Source organism: Mastigoproctus giganteus, chromosome 12 (assembly GCF_048544385.1).
Source record: "Mastigoproctus giganteus isolate SK-2022 chromosome 12, ASM4854438v1, whole genome shotgun sequence".
Classification (NCBI taxonomy): domain Eukaryota; kingdom Metazoa; phylum Arthropoda; class Arachnida; order Uropygi; family Thelyphonidae; genus Mastigoproctus; species Mastigoproctus giganteus.
Window position 1 is genome coordinate 96823616 of NC_143586.1, and position 19824 is coordinate 96843439.

General features: G+C 35.6%; 1 protein-coding gene across 4 annotated transcripts in view; it reads right to left on the minus strand.

Moving 5' to 3' along the window:
• Positions 1-222: 222 nt before the first annotated feature.
• LOC150077290 (uncharacterized) overlaps positions 223-19824 on the minus strand; it is a 427304-nt gene continuing 407702 nt past the window's right edge. For 3 of the 4 annotated variants that reach the window (XM_090386488.1, XM_090386485.1, XM_090386486.1), the window contains 2 exons: positions 7687-7856; positions 223-887 (listed from right to left, as the gene is read on the minus strand). In XM_090386488.1, the coding sequence (XP_090242614.1) occupies positions 458-887; positions 7687-7856 (600 nt within the window). In that variant the 3' untranslated portion in view covers positions 223-457. The remainder of the gene's footprint in view (positions 888-7686; positions 7857-19824) is intronic. The other variant, XM_090386489.1, reaches the window with a different exon arrangement.

Sequence of the window (19824 nt, forward strand, 5' to 3'; positions counted from 1 at the left end):
TTATATATATATATAAATAAATATATATATATATATATATTCAAATATGTACAGACACATATACATGATTATTTCACACTTTCTGTAGCAGAGTGACATCTCTAAATACAATATTAATATACATATGACAAAATGAAAGTAGATAGACTAACAGCAGAACAGTCTAAATAAAATTCAAAAGGAATACTTTTCAACATGCCAAGGATAAAACAGTCTTTACTATTTTCAAAACCACAGTTTTATTATGGAAAAGGTTTCATGTCTGCGCCCATTTTGAACAGTGCTTTTCAAGGAACTTGCCACCTTTGCTGATCTAGGTAATGAAGTCAACGAATCTGCAGCTTCCTTTGGTGTTACTCACCACTTGAAAATGAACAAAAATAACAACCATATATCACATGCGCATATACACTAAATACTGCAGAATACAAGTTCACTATTCAAGTTTCAGAATGTTTCATTCTCCAAACATTTGGTAAAGATGCTGGTACTGGGATTTGGCAGGACTAAGTGGATTTACACTATATCCATATGGTGGAGGTGGGGCAACAGGTTGAGCAGTAGCAGGAAATGACGTAATCGATACTGTTGATGTTGGCAGAATTGCTGCAGGATTAGCAGTTGCTGGCTGCATGTGGGCTGGCAGTGGATGGGTAGTTGCATGGGCTGTGGCATAAGGAACAGTAGCTGCAATGGCAGAACGGTTAGTATTATGATGATGATGAGCAGGAGGAGGGGCAGGCAACTGAGCAGTTGGAAATGGACCAGCTGCTGTTGGAATCTGTCCTGGTGTTAAAACATATTTCTGAGACTGGCTGATTGTTGGTAGATATGTTGCCTGTTGAGTCAAGTTAGAGGTAACATATACTGCAGGTCGACAGTATTCTCTGTAAAGAAACAAAAGAAAAGTTAAATGTTTACTTTGTTTCTTCCTAAGCATGAATATTAAAAATTTTCTTTACTATTATAAGGGAAAGTAAATTTTACAGAATTCTTAATGTCTAGCCCTTCAAACAAAGTAATAATAACATAAACGATAAGGCTTTTTGGGCCGGAGGAGGGGGGGGGGGTTTGAAGAGGAGGTAATGGTGCAAAAGGTAAGCTAATGTGTAGATTATAACTAGGGATTTATTATTATTATTAGCCATATGGTGCAAGGAAGCCTGAGGCTTATGCTGCACCAGCCAAAAAAAAAAAAAAAAAAATCCTGAGTTACCCTGAGAGAGAGAGAGAGAGAGAGAGAGAGAGAGAGAGAGAGAGAGAGAGAGAGAGAGAGAGAAGTAGAAAGGAAGAGAAGAAAGATGATATCCGGCTCAGGACCCTGGGTGTGCCAAGCCCATACTCACCAGATGTGAGTCCCTAGGATGAATAGGCATACTGCCACGAGAATGTCATTACTCAAGGTCACCACAAGCAAGGCTTGTTGTTGTTTGTTTATTTGGTTTTTAGGAGCATTAGCAACTAAGGCCATATTGCTCCGGGGTATGCGGTGGTCATTCCCTGACCTTTTCGCATCCTCCGTATTTGGTGGTGACGGGCTCGAACCCCGGTCTAATCAAGAAGCGTGTGCTACGCACTGCTGCTCCTTCCCACCTGGCTACGGAGGCACCCACAAGCAAGGCACCATGTATTTCATGAGTAAAGGGATTATTAGGGTACTTCAATTTTTAGATTAATTTTAAACAAAAATAATCCTATAAATGTATAACAAAAAAAATGAATGGAATCAATTCTGATCTTTTTTTATAATTTAAATATAATAAACCCTAGGGGCTCACATCTGGTGATGTGAGCCCCAACATCCTGAGCTGGATATCATCATTCAAGTTACGAGGTTACTACCACGTTGGTCAAGATTTTTGCAGCTCAGGGGAACACTAGGTTTTCATTTATATTTTAGTTGTTTTATTGACTTAATTGTTACACTAAATTATTTTCTATAAGTAGCTTTATAGTTCTAGCCAAGCTCTGTGGTTTATTTTGAATTTAGATAGTGAAAGTTAATGCTAAGTGTCCGTAGATTTTACGTCTGTAACTTGCCATTATGATATGATACGGAATACCGCAAAGTTTAACATAAAACTAGATAGCAAAATACGTAGCAGTGTATTAGAAATCTGTTAGATTAGTATAGTATTATCAATAAAATTTATTAAATTTCATTGTTAATTAAATTATACTTAAAACGAAATCATGACCCAGACTAGCAGCAAAGCAGTGTTCACAGAATAGCCAGAGTGCTGTGACTCGCGGGAGAACTGAAGGGGTGATTCTCCCATGCATCACAGTCTAAAAGAATGCACGAAATCTGAAATGTTTGCAGACCTGTCTAGAACAGGACACGATCTAGTCAAGGAGGATGTCTTTGTATGTGCTAGGTGCAAAAACTGAAGAAATTAAGTGCCAACTCAGTGTTCTGATGGGCGCCTATGAGAGTTTGAGGTGTAGGGTAAATACGCTCGAAGAAATTACTATGAGGGGCCCATCAAGCACTCAGCTGCCCAACTCAATGCCAGAGCTCAATCATGTGCATCAGGCAACACAGTAGCAATCTCCAAGGCAGACTGCACCGGTCCTACAGGAACTAGTTATTGTCGGTGACTTTATTGTCAGGGAGACGGGGTATATAGTATGCAAAAAGGATAGGTGGAACAGGACCAGGGTTCAAAAGGGTTCTGCCAGGGGGAAAAGTTGATGACGTAGAGCAGATATGATATCATCTTTTAAGGGCACAAAAGGTGATACTGTTGTACACGTTGGCACTAAGAGTAAGAGATCTGCAGATTGAAAATGGCTGATGATATGCAGATTTACTTAACAAGTACAAGTCAATACTGTAAAAAAGTTGCGAGTGAGGGTGAAATTTGAAAGTGTCTGCAATTCTGCCAAGACACGATAGGAGGGAGTATATGATGAGAGCCTTGTCAATCAATTCGCCCCTGGAGAGATTGTGCAAGGTTCCCAGTGTAAAATTTTTTTCAGTGTGTTCTGTGCTTGCTAACAGGAGAGACTGCTTCTCTCCTGAGATGTGATAGGATACACTTAAATAGAAAGTGTGCAAGAATATTTACTGATGCTAACGAGGCAGTGTTAGGTGGATTGGAAAACTACTAGTTTGGAGTGATTCACAGACTAGAAGAGTAACGGTAGACGCAGGCAGAAGCGAAAGTGATTCTTGCACTGCTTCTATTGAATGAACAGCAGCCTAGAGAGGAAGTTGCTGCGGATTTCAAGGACTGCTGGGAGTCATCATGGAACAAGTAAATACATGGGATGTGTTAGGGTAAACAAGAGTAAGAACAAGTGAATGTATACTTGCATGTACACTAATGCTAGAAGTATAGTAAATAAAATTGATGAATTTGAAGTGCTGATCAAGACATCAAATGCAGATATTATTGGGATATCAGAGACACGGTGTCACACAGATATAAGCAGTGCAGAATTGGAATTTGGGGAGCAAAATTTGTACAGAAAGTACAGACAGGGTAGGAAGGGAGGAAGGGTCATGCTGTTAGTTAAGAAACACAAATTCTAAGGAAGTGGGTGGACAGTGCAATGTTGAGTCTGTTTGGTGTGACAAAAACATTGGGCAAGGGAAAAACGAGAGTACGAGTATGTTATAGGCCTAATGACGCTGATGAGTACAATAAACAGTTGTGCAGAGAAATAGAATGGACCAGTAAATCAGAATGTCTTGTAATGGAGGATTTTTACTTTCCAGATATTGGCTGGAACATGTGGGTTGATCGCTTGCACGCTAGCAAGACTTTTGTGGATTTATTGGAGGATTGTTTTCTCCGTAGCTAAGTGGTCAGGAGTGGGAGTGCAGTAGCACACGCTCTTTGAGTAGACCGGGCTTAAAGCCCCTGACTGCTGAATATGGTCGATCTGCCAACCCGCACTGGACCAGCGTGGCAGATTATGGTCCATTTCCCTCAGCATGAATTGTTGAGGAGGCTTCCATCCTGCAGTGGGTTGATAATGGCTGCAGTTAACTTAATTTAGATTTCAGTAAAATTTTTGACACTGTTCTGCATGCATGACTGCTTTATAAATTGGAGAAGTATGGCAACAGGGGCAAGTTACTACTATGGCTCAAGAGATAGTTGAGTGGCAAAACAAAGAGGATGGTTATAAATGGACACTACTCTTTTTGATGTCACTCAGGGTTCAATGCTGTCTCCCCTACTATTTACAATATTTATTAAAGATATTGATGAAAACACATGAGATGTATTGTGTAGGTTTGTAGATGATACAAAGTTGGCAGGGCAGTAATGACTTGGAAACTAGGCCCTTCTGGGTGAACCTGACTGAGTGTATAAAGCTATAAATGGATTGTGTAAACTTAATGATGATGGTATTCTTGCTCTTTCTGGGACAACACACATAAGTGAACATAAATTGAAATAGGATAGCTGCAGGAGAGAGATCTGCGAAAGAGATCTGTTACTCTCTAGCTGAAAGATCTCTTTCAGCTAGAGAGTAACAGTGATTGCTGAAACAAACTTTTGTCTGCTGTTGTTGTGGAAGTGGATAGTTTGAATAAATTTATGGTAGAAATAGACACTTCATTAGAGCAAAATGGGCACGAGGTGAGCAGTTTTTTTTTGGCTGATGCTGTATATAAGATTGCTCCATAGAACCATTTGCCACTACAACTAATACTAATAATAATGAGATGAGGGATGTCACAAACCAAATATTTGTGGTAATTTTCAGGTTTTGTTAGGATGAAATATTGTTAAGGAAGGAATACCTGTGCTGTATAAGCTAATTTTTCAAAAACAAAAGTCTTTAATATACAGTAGAACTTGGTTATAATGAGCACAGAAATAATGAGATCATGGCTGTAAAGAGTAAAATACCATAATGATTTTAATGTATGCGTATTCCCATACAATCACTCACTGTATAACGAGCATACTACATGGATATACTGAGCAAATTCTGGTAACTATACAAACATTCTTGGAATAGACGAAATAAAAAGGGCAACTTAGCTTTATGACCACCTGCATCGGATTAGTGGCTGGTATATGACCTTGTCCTTATGGGGACAGGGGCTATACAATAGTGCACTGGCATTCCACTTGTCGCATTACTCTATTTACAGATTGTCTTGTATTCACTGAACCATAAATTTATCTCGGGACATCTAAGAACTTTGTATGCAGATCACTTTATTATTTTAAAGTAAAATCAGTTAGAAATGAACCCTTCCTTCGGAAACACGTCTACTAACAAAAGAAAGTCTCTCAATTCGCGAAAAAGTTTAAATTATTCACGAGTTAGAATGTGGTGCAAAAAATGTTGAAGTGTGTAAAAAGTTTTCTCTATCCTCTTCAAGTGTGTCAACAATGTGGAACAATAAAGATGTTTACATATCGGCACTGGAAAAGAACATAACTGAAAAAAAAATTTTAGAAAACGGCGAGATTACAAATGTTGATGAAGCATTGCTTCAAAATCATTCTTCTCTTTCTTGGTAATTCCTTTCTGCTTCTGACTCTCTCTCAGGGTAATTTGGGAATTTTTTTTTGCTGGTGCAGCATAAGCCTCAGGCTTCCTTGCACAATATAGCTAATAATAATGATAATAATAATGGTTCACCACACAAAGAAGTGATGTATTTTCAATATATGGTCCGATCCAGGGCCGTGCAAACGGAGGGGGGGGGGTTGCACTGGATGGCTGCACCAGGACCCTGATCTAGGGAGCCATCAAAGTGTATAGTCAAGTGTATTGACATTGTGGAAGAATAAAGAGGTTTACATATCGGCACATAAGCCCCTTAATCCCTTTTGCATCCGGGCCCCACAAGTACCTTTGCATGGCCCTGGCCTGATCTTGAAAGCTCAAGTGGGAAAAATTTGCTAAACAATTTGGACACAACGATTTTTGTGTGTAACAATTGTTGACTGGATCGATTTAAAAACCAACACAAATTCATTTATACAAAAATTAGTGGAGAATCTTGATCTGCAGATCCAGTAATGGCTTTAATTGGATTGACCATGTTTGGGCATAAATCAGGAAAGATTTCAAGAAGGAAGACATCTTTAACGCTGATGAAACAGGACTTTTTTTTTTTTTTAATAATTTGACACCTCACAATACATTTAAATTCAAAGGGGAAAAATGTGTTGGTGGAAAAAAATCAAAGGATCGCTTGATGGTGCTTGTATGCACAAATATGACAGGAACTGATAAAAAACTGTTTGTTTTTGGAAAATCGTTAAAACCTCGGTGTTTCAAAAATGTAAGGAAACTTCCTGTGGGACTGCAAACAAGAAAGCTTGGATGAGTTCGGATATTTTCAGCAATATGTAAATGATTGGAATAAGGAGCTATACAAAAAGAAGAAAAATATTTTATTGTTAGTTAATAACTGCCCTGCACCTCCCCAGATTTAAAATTTGTCCAACATTAAGCTAGTGTTTCTGCCTCCCAATATGACATCAATTTCACAGCCAATGGACATAGGTGTAATCAAGAGTTTTAAAGGATTTTATAAAAGATTTCTAATTCTACATCTGATCAGTCAAAGAGAACAGAAACTTAATGAGTCTATATTGATATTGGATGCTATAAATTTATTGAATGATGCGTGGAACAACATTACTTTGACAACCATATCGAACTGCTTTGAGAAATCGAAATTAAATTCAAATGAAATTTCAATTGTAGATAACAAAGATGGAAACAAAGAAAACAACTTACTATTATCCGAATGGTTGCTACATAACAACGTTGTAGGTTTTAATATGGATAACATCGATGAATTTGTACGAGTCGCTGACAACTTATTAACTAGTGGTCTTCCTACAGAGAGTGACATTGTAGATGCTGTGCTCAACAAAGACAATAACGACGATGGTAAAGACAATGATTGTGATGACGACAATTGAAAGTGAATCAAAATCAGTGCCCGCAAGCTCAAGGTGCAATAGATACATTAGTCAATTTTTTAGAAGGAACTGAGGCAAGCAATGAGACTTTAGACTTTAACATGTTGAGTGTTTTAAGGGGAAACTTAAGAAATATCAAAGTGAAATCTTTAAAACAAACATCAATTTTAAGATTCATAAATAAAGACTAATTGAAATTGTGTTTAATATAAAGTGTATTGCAGTTTATACAAGCATATTAATACAAATAATATGTAGGTATATACTTATATTATTTTTTTCTCTCTAATATTTCTTTTGTTTTTTGAATCTATCTTTTTCTCAAGTTACTGAGAATTTAAAAAAAAAATAGGAGGTAGATTTAACTCATCATTGATATAAAGTGTTCATTGTTTAATGGCCCCAGGGGTTTCCCCATCTCTACTATCATTGATATAGCAAGTAATGGTTATAATGAGGAAATTTTGTCAGTCCCCTGATGCTTTTTATAACCAAGTTTGACTGTATATATAATTTATACTGTAAGAATTACATGGTCATCATCTCCATTCCTAATGGTTTATTTTTTTCAGAAAAAATTTAAAACATGAAATAAATTTAAGATAAAGGCTATTATAACAAATTATTAAATTAAATAGAAATAACTAATTGAAGATCGTAGATAAGTCTAAAATTTCAGTCTTAAATATTATATCAGTGTTTGTATCCAAAAAATAAATAAATAAAAAAAACACCATCCATAGTGAAACATCATATTATTATTACCACTTACCGATACAAATCAGGCTGGGTGGTAGTGGCTAAATACAAAGGCTGTCCAACATGCTGAAGTGGAGAAAGATGGGCAGATGTTCCAGTATGAGTGCCATGTCTTCCATTTCCAGTAAGTATGCCAGAACGGGTATTCATCTGACTGCCAGGTAAAACATGATGGCTCCTCTGCTAAAAATAATCCTGATGTTATACTTTTGTGATGACAACTCTTAATGAGTAAAAATTCTGAATGTAAAAATTACTGATTTGTTTCTTGTACATAAAACTCCTTCCAGAACATTTCACTATATTAGTATTACTTTCTTAAATTTGTAATATTGCATAAAGTTCCAAGGTAAACTAGAATATATCCAAGACAGGAGAGGAAAACTCACTATAGGAAATACTGCTATACACAGAAGTTAATCTACATATATGTGGATTAACTTGATCTTGACCGCATCTATCTATCCTCTCTATAACGAAGTGCCTAGTTCACCCCAAAAATTTCACTATAGAGAAACAAGCTAATCCCCACATAATGCACTTTCAGATGGGCCTGTCAAAAGGATGGAACACAGTGGTTACCTGAATTGTTCAGGCTCAAAGCCAGTGGCAAAACCAGGAATTTTTTGTCAGCAGGTACATTCACAGAAAAGGTACAAATTGCCTAATGCTAACCTATCTGTTATTTTTGGTTTTAAATGAGGTGCCTAAATGTCTATATATGCATGTAAATAAATAACAACAAAACTTTTATAAATTATTATTTTTTTAATATTTAGTAAGTATGTTAAAGTTAGTTATTTTTTTCTTATACACATATGTATATTGAAGTATTACTTTTCTAAAAATGCACCACAATACCAGATTTTGGCATCAAGGGTACAATGTACCTGTTGACCCTACCCTGGTCATGCCACTGCTCAAAGCACACATACATCTTTGATCTTTGGCTTTTTTTCAACTACAGCCTCAAAATGGCTCAAAACATCAATTTAATGGTTAAGTGGAATAGGGAAAAAAGTTAAAATTCTGCAATTTTGTAACTCTCTATAATATACTGGACCTACAAAGCTATACTTTTAAATAAAGTGTAAAAATGAAATTGCCATTTATTCTTTCATTCTAGAGTGTACTCTCTTCCTTCAGGCATGCTGAAAACATATTACACCAGTGGGAATAAAAACCTGCTCAAGTGGAAATGCAGGGTAGACATCAGCACGAGTGCATTAATAATGACACCATTGCTGTATTTGATTTTCTATTTCTTCAATTCTAACCATGCAAAAAAAGTAAAAATGTTACTACTGGACTACAGAAAACTATGCTGATATAGCTATTACAGTATACAATTTTTATCACTTTATACACAGACATAGGTAGGAATTGTTATCTGACATCCCAAGATTTTTTACCTCCTCTTTGTTTTCAACTCCTGTTCAAATAACGAATTACTCTAAATTAAACATTTATCACAGATAAATTTGGCACTACCACAAATCTAATCTTTTTTATATCTATCATTTCAATTCATATAATTTTTTTATATCTATGATTTTAAACAGCCTTTTGCTATTACTTACGCAGATCATAGTGCAGTGGTTTTTAACCGGGGTGCCCAACAACATTCTTGGGGTGCCGTGTAATTTGGGTTTAAGTTACTTAAAAAAAAGTTATTACTATTTTTTAAAATTTGTATATTTATTTCATTATAAAAAGGTGCACGGTATCCATTGTACCATATCTTTTTAATTTTGTGGTGATTTATAACTGATCCTTATTTAGTACCTCTATATAAAGAATAAAATTATTATATAGGTATATATTAAAAGGTTGAAAACCACTGCGTTAGGTGTTTCTTTTGGCCTACGTGTGCCATGAAAAGATTACTGGGGCACTAAGGGCACCGTGCACCGAGAAAGCTTGGAAACCTCTGCCATAGTGGATTCTTTGAGATGTTAAATAAAAAGTGCCCTGCATTAGTAAATACAATACCATTCTGTAAAAACAAACACATAAGCAGTAAGCCTTAATTTTATGCTAACCACTAGGCCACTGCTTAGTGGTAAGCATAAAATAGTAGACAGTTATCCACACTGTATGCTTGAATCCACGTAACACACAAAATAAAGTTGTCATCATCAGCCATTTTCAATCCACTGCAGGATGAAGGCCTCTCCAGCAACTTTCCAGTTCCTTCTGTTTTGAGCACTGGCCATCCATTTTATTACCCACAAACTCATGAATTTCATCTATCCATCTCTGCCTTTGTCTTCCAGGTTTTCTTCTAGCTTTTCTTGGGTACCATTCTGTTATTTTCTTAGTCCATCTGTCATCATGTCTTCGAGCTGTGTCCTGCCCAAGACCATTTTAGTTCTTTAGTTTTTATAAGAATGTCCTTTACTTGAGTTTGCTGCCTAATCCACGTGTTTCCCTTCTTATCTAATAGTCTGATTCCCAATATAATTCATTCCATTCTTCGCTGTGTAGTTCTCAGCTTCTCTTCCATTCTTTTGGTGAGTGCCCAAGTTTCACTTCCATAAGTCATGGTGGGGAGTATACAGTGGTTCATTACTTTACGTTTCAGACAAACTGGGATATTGCTCTTCAGTATGTGACTATATTTCCTGAATGCTATCTGTCCAAAATTTATTCTTCTCTTGACTTCCAGCCATTTATCATTATTACAGCTAATAACTTGTCCCAGATAAGTATGACTCCACCTTTTCAATTACTGCTCCTTCAATCATTATTTCCCTTTCTGTGGCATACTTGTTCATCATTACTTTTGTTTTAGCCATATTCACCTTTAGTCCAAAATCCTTACTAGCTGTGCATAACTGATTAAGATTTTCCTCTAATTCTTTGGGATCATGGCTTATGACCACAATGTCATCTGCAAATCGTAAATGGTTTAGGTACTCTCTGTTCACATTGACTCCTTTCTGCGACCAGTCTAATCTTCTGAAAGCTTCCTCAAGGGCAGCAGTAAACAGCTTCGGAGATATTGTGTCTCCTTGTCGAACTCCTTTCTCAATTTTAAATTTCCTACTGTCTTTGTCTAGCCTAATAAAGGAGGTAGCACTCTCATATATTTTCTTCAAAATCATAATATATGGGGTATCAATGCCTTGTCTTTCCAGTGCCCGAAACATTGCCTTATGCTGTATGGAGTCAAATGCCTTTTCATAATCCACAAATGCCAGGCATAATGGTGTTTTATATTCACTTGCTTTCTCCATTAGCTGTGATATTACGTGAAGGTGATCCATAGTTGAGAATCCTGTCCTAAAGCCAGCTTGCTCTTTCGGTTGATTCTCATCAAGTATTCTTTGTAATCTGTTAGTAATGACCCTTGTGAACAACTTGTAGATGTGGGATAACAAGCTAATTGGTCTGTAATTTCCAATTTCTGATTTATCTCCTTTCTTATGCAGCAAAACTATGATTGCATTATTCCACTGCTTAGGTGTCACACCTTTTCTAATGCACTTTGTGAAGAGCCTTGCCAGTTTTTGTGTTATGTCTCTTCCTCCCAATTTTAACAACTCTACAGTAACTTCATCTTCTCCCGGGGCTTTCTGATTCTTCATTTTCTTCACTGCATGTTCTACCTCATCAGGAAGAATATTGGGTATGTCGTATGTGTTGCTACTTTGCAATCCATCTTCCCCACTGCTGGCATCATTCCCCTGCTCCTAGTATAATTCTCTATAGTAGTCTCCTGCTATTTGAATTATGCCTTCTCTGCTGTTTATAAGTACACCATTGCTATTCTTCAGTTTCAGTATCACTTGTCTTTCTGTATTACTGCTCATGGCTGTTGATTTAAATCCTTTGTTTTCCCTTAATGCTTGCTCTACTTTTCTTGTGTTAAATCTTCTTATGTCCTCTCTGAGTCTCTTTCTAATGGCTTTGCATAACTCAGTATACTCAATTTTTTCCTTGTCAGTGTTTATCTTGCTCTTCATTTGTCGTCTTCGGTTCATCATGACAAGTGTTTCTTGACTAATTTTTTCTTCTTTGGATTTCTTTTTCCCTATAGATTTCTTGGGCTTTATCACTTTCAGAAAGTTGTAATATTCCTCGTCGATATCTTGGTCCTGAGCAGTTTGCAGAAGCTCAAACTTGTTCTTAAGTTCCAGTACATACTGCTTTTTCTCCTCTTCTGTTATCTCAAAGACCTTTGTATTATTTACTTGAGTCAGCTTTTCCTTTCCTTTCCTACATTTATATCAAGTGTACATCTTACCATTCTGTGATCACTTCCAACATTTACCTTATTCAGGACGGTAACATCATTCACAATATATCTTCTGTTAGTGAGGAAAGTCGATTTCATTAGTTGTTAATCCATTTGGACTCTTCCATGTCCACTTTCTGTTCACCCTTTTCTTGAAAAAAGTGTTCATTACTGACAGTCTTTGAGATTCTGCAAATTCCACAAGTCTTTCACCTCTCATTTCTTTCACCAATTCCAAAATTTCCTATAGTTCCCCTTTCTGCACTGTTTTGTCTTTTTCCAACCTTAGCATTGAAGTCCCCCATAATAATAGTGTAGTGGGTTTTCTGGTCATCTAGAAGACTCTCAATTTCGGTGTACATTTTTCTTCAACCTTTTCATCATCATGGCTCGATGTTGGTGCATAAATCATTATAACCTTTAGCTTGTATCTCTTAGATCAACATACCCTGGTCCTATTCCACCTATCCCTTTTGCACAATATTTCCGGTTTCCCTGACAACTGAGTCACCGACAATAAGTAGCTCCTGTGGAACCAGCGCATTCTGCCCTGATGATTGCGGCTATGTTGCCTGGTGCACAAGAGTGAGCTCGGGCAGTTGAGGGCTTGATAGCCCCCCCCCCCCATTTTAATTCCTTCAAGGCCATCTACCCAACTATTCAAACTCTCATAGATGCTCATTAGAACGCTGAGTTGGCACCTAATTTCGTCACATTCTCTGCATCTATCATACACATAAAGACACCCTCCATGTCTAGATCATGTCCTGTTCCAGAAAGATCTGCAAACATGTCACATTTTGCAAATTTTCTTTAGACTGTGATGCCTTGGAGAATCGCCCCCTTCGGTTCTCCCCCGAATCACAGCACTTCTGCTACTTTGTGCTCATTGCTTTGCTGTTCGAGTCTGTTTGATTTCCATTTAAATACAATTTAATTAATTAATAATGAAAATTAATAAGATTTATAAATTTAATTGATTAATTGACAATACTGTACTAAGCTAACAGATTCCTAATACAGTGCTACATATTATGCTATCTAGTTTTACTTTATATCTTATGCTATCTAGTCGAGATATACATCATGCTATTCTGTATCAATCTAATATACTACAACAATGGCGGCAAGTTTTGAATGGTACAAATTTTACCGATACTAAGTAATAACCTACAAAATCTCTACATCTAAATTGAAAATAAACTAAGTATCGTAACTAGGAATATTCTAGAAAATAAATTAATATGCCAATAAATCAGCAAAAATTTAGGGGAAACTTCTCTATTAGCTGGAACTGTAAAAAAAAAAAAAAAAAAAGAAGAAGAAAAAGTCCTAGTTCAGTTCCTAGACAAAGGATCACTGGACATTTATTTTTCCTTCTTTCATAAGTGTCTGATAGAGTGCTACACTGAAATTGACTGAAATAATGCTGCAAAACTATTTTGTTTCACCTGTTTCTTTATCTCTAGTGACATCAAGAACTGGAAACTTGTCCACAAAAATATATCAAATTTGAAACTGATGCAAAGCCAAATAATGAAATTCGTGCTACCTCAGCACTTATAACAGAATCCTTTTCACAATCATTGTAGAAATGCCTAAGTCAGAATCACCCTTCTGTTTTAGTCTACTGTGATTGTGATTTGGTAGTTGTTGGCGCATCGGCTTCTGTGGCCATATTGCACCTCCCAAGGTTTTTGCAGTACTTTGATCCAAGCCCGAGGCGGGAATCGAACCCGCGACCTTTGGGTTGCCAGGCAGGTACTTTACCCACTCAGCTAGCCCGGTCGGCTTAGTCTACTGTGGTAATGAACTTCCAAAATGGAAGTAGAAGATTTAAAAACTGCTAGCATAAGATAGCACAAAACCTTCTTTAACCTATCTAGAAGTAATGACCTCAGTACATGGATTTCAGGTACAGTGGTGCTCAAAAAAATTGCATCACTTGCGAAATTCACCGAATTTCTGTGAAATTTAGCAATATACATATATGTTTTGTAATAGCATTACCATATTGCATCATCCATCTTTAGTAAGCTCTCTTAGATGATGCCATGCATGATTGTGTCACAGTATAAATACAGTGCAGCAATATAAATATAGTGGATATGCCACGAGCCAAGTATTCTGTACTACTGCAATTAACACAATGTAGTAAAAGTGTTGCTGCTGCAGTGAATGCAGAAGGACATTCCATGCATGAAATAGCTAAAAGGATTCACTGTAATCAGTCAATAGCGGGTCATTTATTATGAAAATTAGAAACTGACAGTAAAAACAGAAAGGATGTGGACATCCATGAATATCTTCTGCAGCACAGGACGATCCTCATTAACCTCAAATACAGATTTCAAAACAGCACTGCTAGAGCAGCAGTAGACACGTTTTTTCATTGGGATTAGTAGCAATATTCAAGAAAAAAGCCACTTTTTAAAGTGGGCAAAAGAGCATGTTAGTTGGTCCGAGGATCAATGTAAATGTGTTATTTTCTCTGATGAATCAAAATTCAACCTGCATGGTTCAGATGGCCAGCATCTCAAATGATACGGGGCTGTATTTCACATAGAAGAGTTGGTCATCTTGAATTTGTGAAGGGTACAGTGAATGCTGAGGTGTATAACTTGAGGCAAAATTACTTCCCGCAATTATAATAAGATTTCTCAGGAATACATTCCTGAGAAATCTTATTATAAGAACCACAATTGACATTGTTGTTATTTTGGATTAAAGTACTTATTTCACTGTATATTCAAGGCACAAAAGTTTTCTGCAATTCATAATTTCATATGTGTATTGTTATTATGTATTTATGTTTATTCGGTTATTTCTAAAAGAGTAGCTACCAGTATAAGGACAAACAATCTAAAAAATAAGGTGATGAAATTTTTTTTAACACCATTATACGTTTGATTGAAGAGTACAGTCTGGATTTTCAAACAGTGGCATAACATTTAAAAGAAACAAGCAGTTTCTTAGATACGCACTTTCTGCACAAGTGAAGATAACATGTCTAGAATTATCAGCTTGCTTGTTTGGCCTGTTTAGGATTGCTTTCATCACAGAAGTCTGCATTTTAGAGGTTCTTTTTCTGAGTTCATAAATTTTGGCTATGAGTCAGTGGCAATGACTAGTGATCACTTGTACTTTTCAATTTGGTAACAGAAAAGTGCTCTTACGGCCTTTCTGGACACTTCTAACCTCTTCTTTAAATAGACGTCAAAGAATGCCACTGTCATAGCACTTCTTTCTAGTAAAAAATATCCACCAAAACCAAATATTCATCAACTTTCACAACAAGAATGGCCTACATTCTATGTAGGCCATTTCCCTAATGAAAATAAGCAGATGACACCATCACTATGAAATGCTACATCTATTTTTGCATTTTGCAAAAATATATATATTTTAAAAACTGCAATCTTAATGTAACAGATTGCGCATGTTTTAATGAAAAGAAAAATACGGGGAAACTTTGTCACCATGTCAGGAATCAAAATAAGAAAAAGAAAAAAAAAAAAGTTTCATGCAGGTCCCTTTTCAGCACACAAATTAATAAGATGACAAGTACAGCTCATTACCACCAAGTGCTCAAGCTTCTCTTTGAAGACCTCACTACTCGAGTTTTTAAGCCTACGACAACAAGCACCATATCATCACTAAATGGTAGACAGCTTTTTGAAGGAATTACATATGGATCAAGCTTTTTTTGATTTGCTTTTTTTTTTTTTTTTAACTAAAGGTCACCACAATGGGATATAGCTTAGAATCACTTTAATTACTGCCACATGTAACAACCGAAAACAGCCCATTTTTGAAAGCCATCACTCTCTTCTTTCTCTATCTGCAATTTCATTAACAATGCCTATTGTTTTTGTTCTTGCACAACCATATAATTTTGCTATTTCACCATCAGGAAAGGTATTTTTGACAAATACACCTATATGATTAGCACAACTCAGAGCAAGATTACTTTCTACGACAAAAGATGGAAAAAACATTAGGCACATATAACATTACTATCACTATGAAACACTACATATATTTTTGCATTTATTTCTAGCACTACAACGCTGTTCTTATGCTTATTTGTTTGCAAATATCTGATTACATCATATTTCCCAGCCTGCAATTGAAAAATCACATTTACATATAGTATACAAGGCAAATGTGTTACCTTTTACAGTACACGAAAAATCTCGCATATGTCTTCTGAAATTTCACGTCATATTTCTTTGGCAGTTACTGAAAAACATTGTTAATTAGCAGTGCACCATAAACTTACGATGAAATGAGCATATATTGCAAAGAATGCTATATCATACAACGCTTCTATTTTTCTATGTAGGCCATTTCCCTAATGAAAATAAGCAGATGACACCATCACTATGAAATGCTACATCTATTTTTCATTTTGCAAAAATATATATATTTTAAAAACTCCAATCTTAATGTAAGAAATTGCACATGTTTTAATGAAAAGAAAAATACGGAGAAACTTTGTGACCATGTTAGGAATCAAATTAAGAAAAAGAAAAAAAAAAAAGTTTCATTTGAAATTTCAGAGTCATCTGCTACATACATTGTAAAAAGCAGTAATTTATTTTATGTCAAACTTATATTGGCTGATTTTCACATAACAAAAAAAAAATTCAAATGGTACTACATAAATTTAGAAGCATCATTTTGACAGGTAGAGACTCATTAAAGTTAACATTCAGTATCTTTTTATCTTGGAAAAAAAATAATAATAAAATTAAGCACACAGAAGAATGTTAAAATTGATCTTACAGTAATACTGAAGGATTTTATTATTATTATTATTATTGTTTTTTATGAAAACTCCAAACCTAAAAGCTATTAGATGTTACAGTACTTAGTACTGTGCGTGGGTTGAAGGGTCGAAGGACAGAAGAAGATATTTGGTGAAATTAGAAGTAAATTTCTGTAGATTAGTTGATTGGCTGTGGTACATATTTGGATTTGTTTGGAAGAGAGAGAGGGGGAATTACAGAACCCAATTTAGAAGAACAGTGCGCAAGGAAATACCTATAGAAAAGGCATGCAGCAGAAACAGAACATATATGAGACACTAATTAACCTGATTGCTCTCTTTCTTTTGAATGGAATCTAGAAGTGTGAAGATAATAAGGCACTCGAAACCTATGTTGGCATTATTATATTTATTGCTGAATTGTAAATATGTACATGATAGGGTCAAACATTTCGTGGTATTTTCTCATCACTTCTTCAGTGACAGCTGTCTGCAATATCGCCATCACAAAAGATTACTTCGGTCAAAAGAACTTCTTGTTATTGTGACTGAATTAATCTTAAAATTATAGTAATAGTAATTGTGGCATGTGATGCAAGAAAGAAAGCATATTAGCTTATGTAGCATCAGCCAAAAAAAAAAAAAAAAAAATTCACACAACCATTCTCTCTAAATGCTTGTCCAGTTCGTTCCTCCTTAAATTTATTAATAATATATCGTTTTTTATGCAATCTTTCTTTTTAAAAACTAATCTCCACCATATACAGGGTTACCAGACGTCCTCGTTCCGAGGACATGTCCTCGTTTTTAGGACATCCCACAGATTTTACACTTGCGTCCCAGTTTTTTTTATAAATATAAAAAAAAAAAAATCATCTCATTGTAAAATGAAATTTCATTAAATATTCTGTGCTTTTGCACCTTCGGTCAACGCAACAGAATAAATAAAATTAATGTGCCGGTTGCATTAAGTGGACTGTATTACTTCAAAATTACACAAGTCAAATTATGACTTCGCTACAACATCTCTCTCAAATTCAGTGACACTCGGACGAGATCAGAAACCTCTGCTGTCTTTCTGTTGAACCCAACATTTTATAATTACTTACTTTGTAATCCAAACTTACTGAGAATGATTGGCAATAAAAATAAATACCATATTGTAATTTTTAGTAATAAACATAATTTTTAAATTGTTCTCGTTTTTAAAACTAAAAGTGTTCTAGTTTTTTTCCTATTTTGTCCTAGTTTTTGAATTTTAAATCTGGTAACCCTATTATATACTAACACATACATGCTAACAAATAATATATTACATTATGGTCGCATTATATATATTGCCACAGCAAATGGCACTAGTCCATAAACACCATACACAAATATTAATAAAAACAGCGTAATACCAATATTAACTCTGTTATATACACTTCTATGTACTTCATATCATATATATATATAGTCATATAAATTAGAATAAGGTTTAAAATAATAAAATAATGCTAGCAGTACGGCAAGACAAGAGCGAAAAAACAAAATTAAACCTAAATTCAAATCTAACAGGGAGGGAAGAGAAAGGTAACAAGAATGAAAATATATTGCAACGGAAACTCTAATTATACGAATAATAATTCATTGAAATTTAAAGCCAATTAAATAGAAATTTAGTGGTGCCCCCTCTAATGGGCACCAGGTCCAAATTTATGTGAAATATCACCAAACAGAGATTTAAACCATTCACAATAAAACAAAACAAAACAAAAATAGAAAAAATATAAAAAAGTAGACTGACCATTATGCCCCATCTCAACAGAGGACCACAAGGCCAATAATGGTCAGGGAATCGCTGCATTTCGAACACTAAACAAATCGCCGCAAAGGCGAAACGATCGCAAGATCAGTCCGCCACACCGATCCCCAGATCGAACCACCAATGCAGGGAATTGAACAGCGGTGGTCCTGATGCAGCAAAAATCAAATTTTTTTTTATTTTTATTAAGTAATACTTCTTTTCCAACATTATTCAAATATAATTATGTCACATGATAGTATTGGGCGAATTGCTAACGCTGCGCCTGTACTGCCATCTATAGTTTATTATTTGTTTATATAAACTGGTTAAGTTTACTTTTGTCAGTAGTGTGGATTTGCACTGGAGTGCTCTTGTCTGTTCTATTTTTGATTTTCGCTGCATCAGGACCACCGCTGTTCAATTCCCTGCATTGGCGGTTTGATCTGGGGATCGGTGTGGCGGACTGATCTTGTGATCGTTTCACCTTTGTGGCGATTTGTTTAGCATTCGAAATGCAGCGATTCCCTGACCATTATTGGCCTTGTGGTCCTCTGTTGAGATGGGGCATAATGGTCAGTCTATTTTTTCTATTTTTGTTTTGTTTTGTTTTATTGTGAATGGTTTAAATCTCTGTTTGGTGATATTTCACATAAATTTGGACCTGGTGCCCATCAGAGGGGGCACCGCTAAATTTCTATTTAATTGGCTTTAAATTTCAATGAATTATTATTCGTATAATTAGATTTTCTAAATTAATTTAGAGTTTCCTTTGCAATATATTTTCATTCTTGTTACCTTTCTCTTCCCTCCCTGTTAGATTCGAATTTAGGTTTAATTTTGTTTTTTCGCTCTTGTCTTGCCGTACTGCTGGCATTATTTTATTATTTTAAACTTTATTCTAATTTATATGACTATGTTTCAAGCATCATGTAGAGGAATGTGCTTTTTGCTGCCTTTGATGTGTGCTGTACCCTCCTTTTTATTTTTTTATTTTTATTAAGTAATACAATCGATTCCGGTTATTTGGGACACATCGGGACTAGTGCATTTTGGCCCGATTAAGCGGCTGCCCCAATTATCCGAAGTTTCACGTAAATAGTTAAAAATACAATTTACCCCCCCCCCCCTTTACAATTACTTCACTGTACAATCAAATCACATTAGGACGAACTCACCACAGTAAAGTACCGTTCATTATACGATGTGTTGTAAGCGCCAGTCATTGTGATCACGTTTGTGAATTAAATTTTAATTCCATTAAACAGCGATTCTAATTAGCGAAAATAGGAGGAATATTATCCACAGGCTCAGATTTACTCTTTATTACCTTACCAATTAAAAAATTAATGAT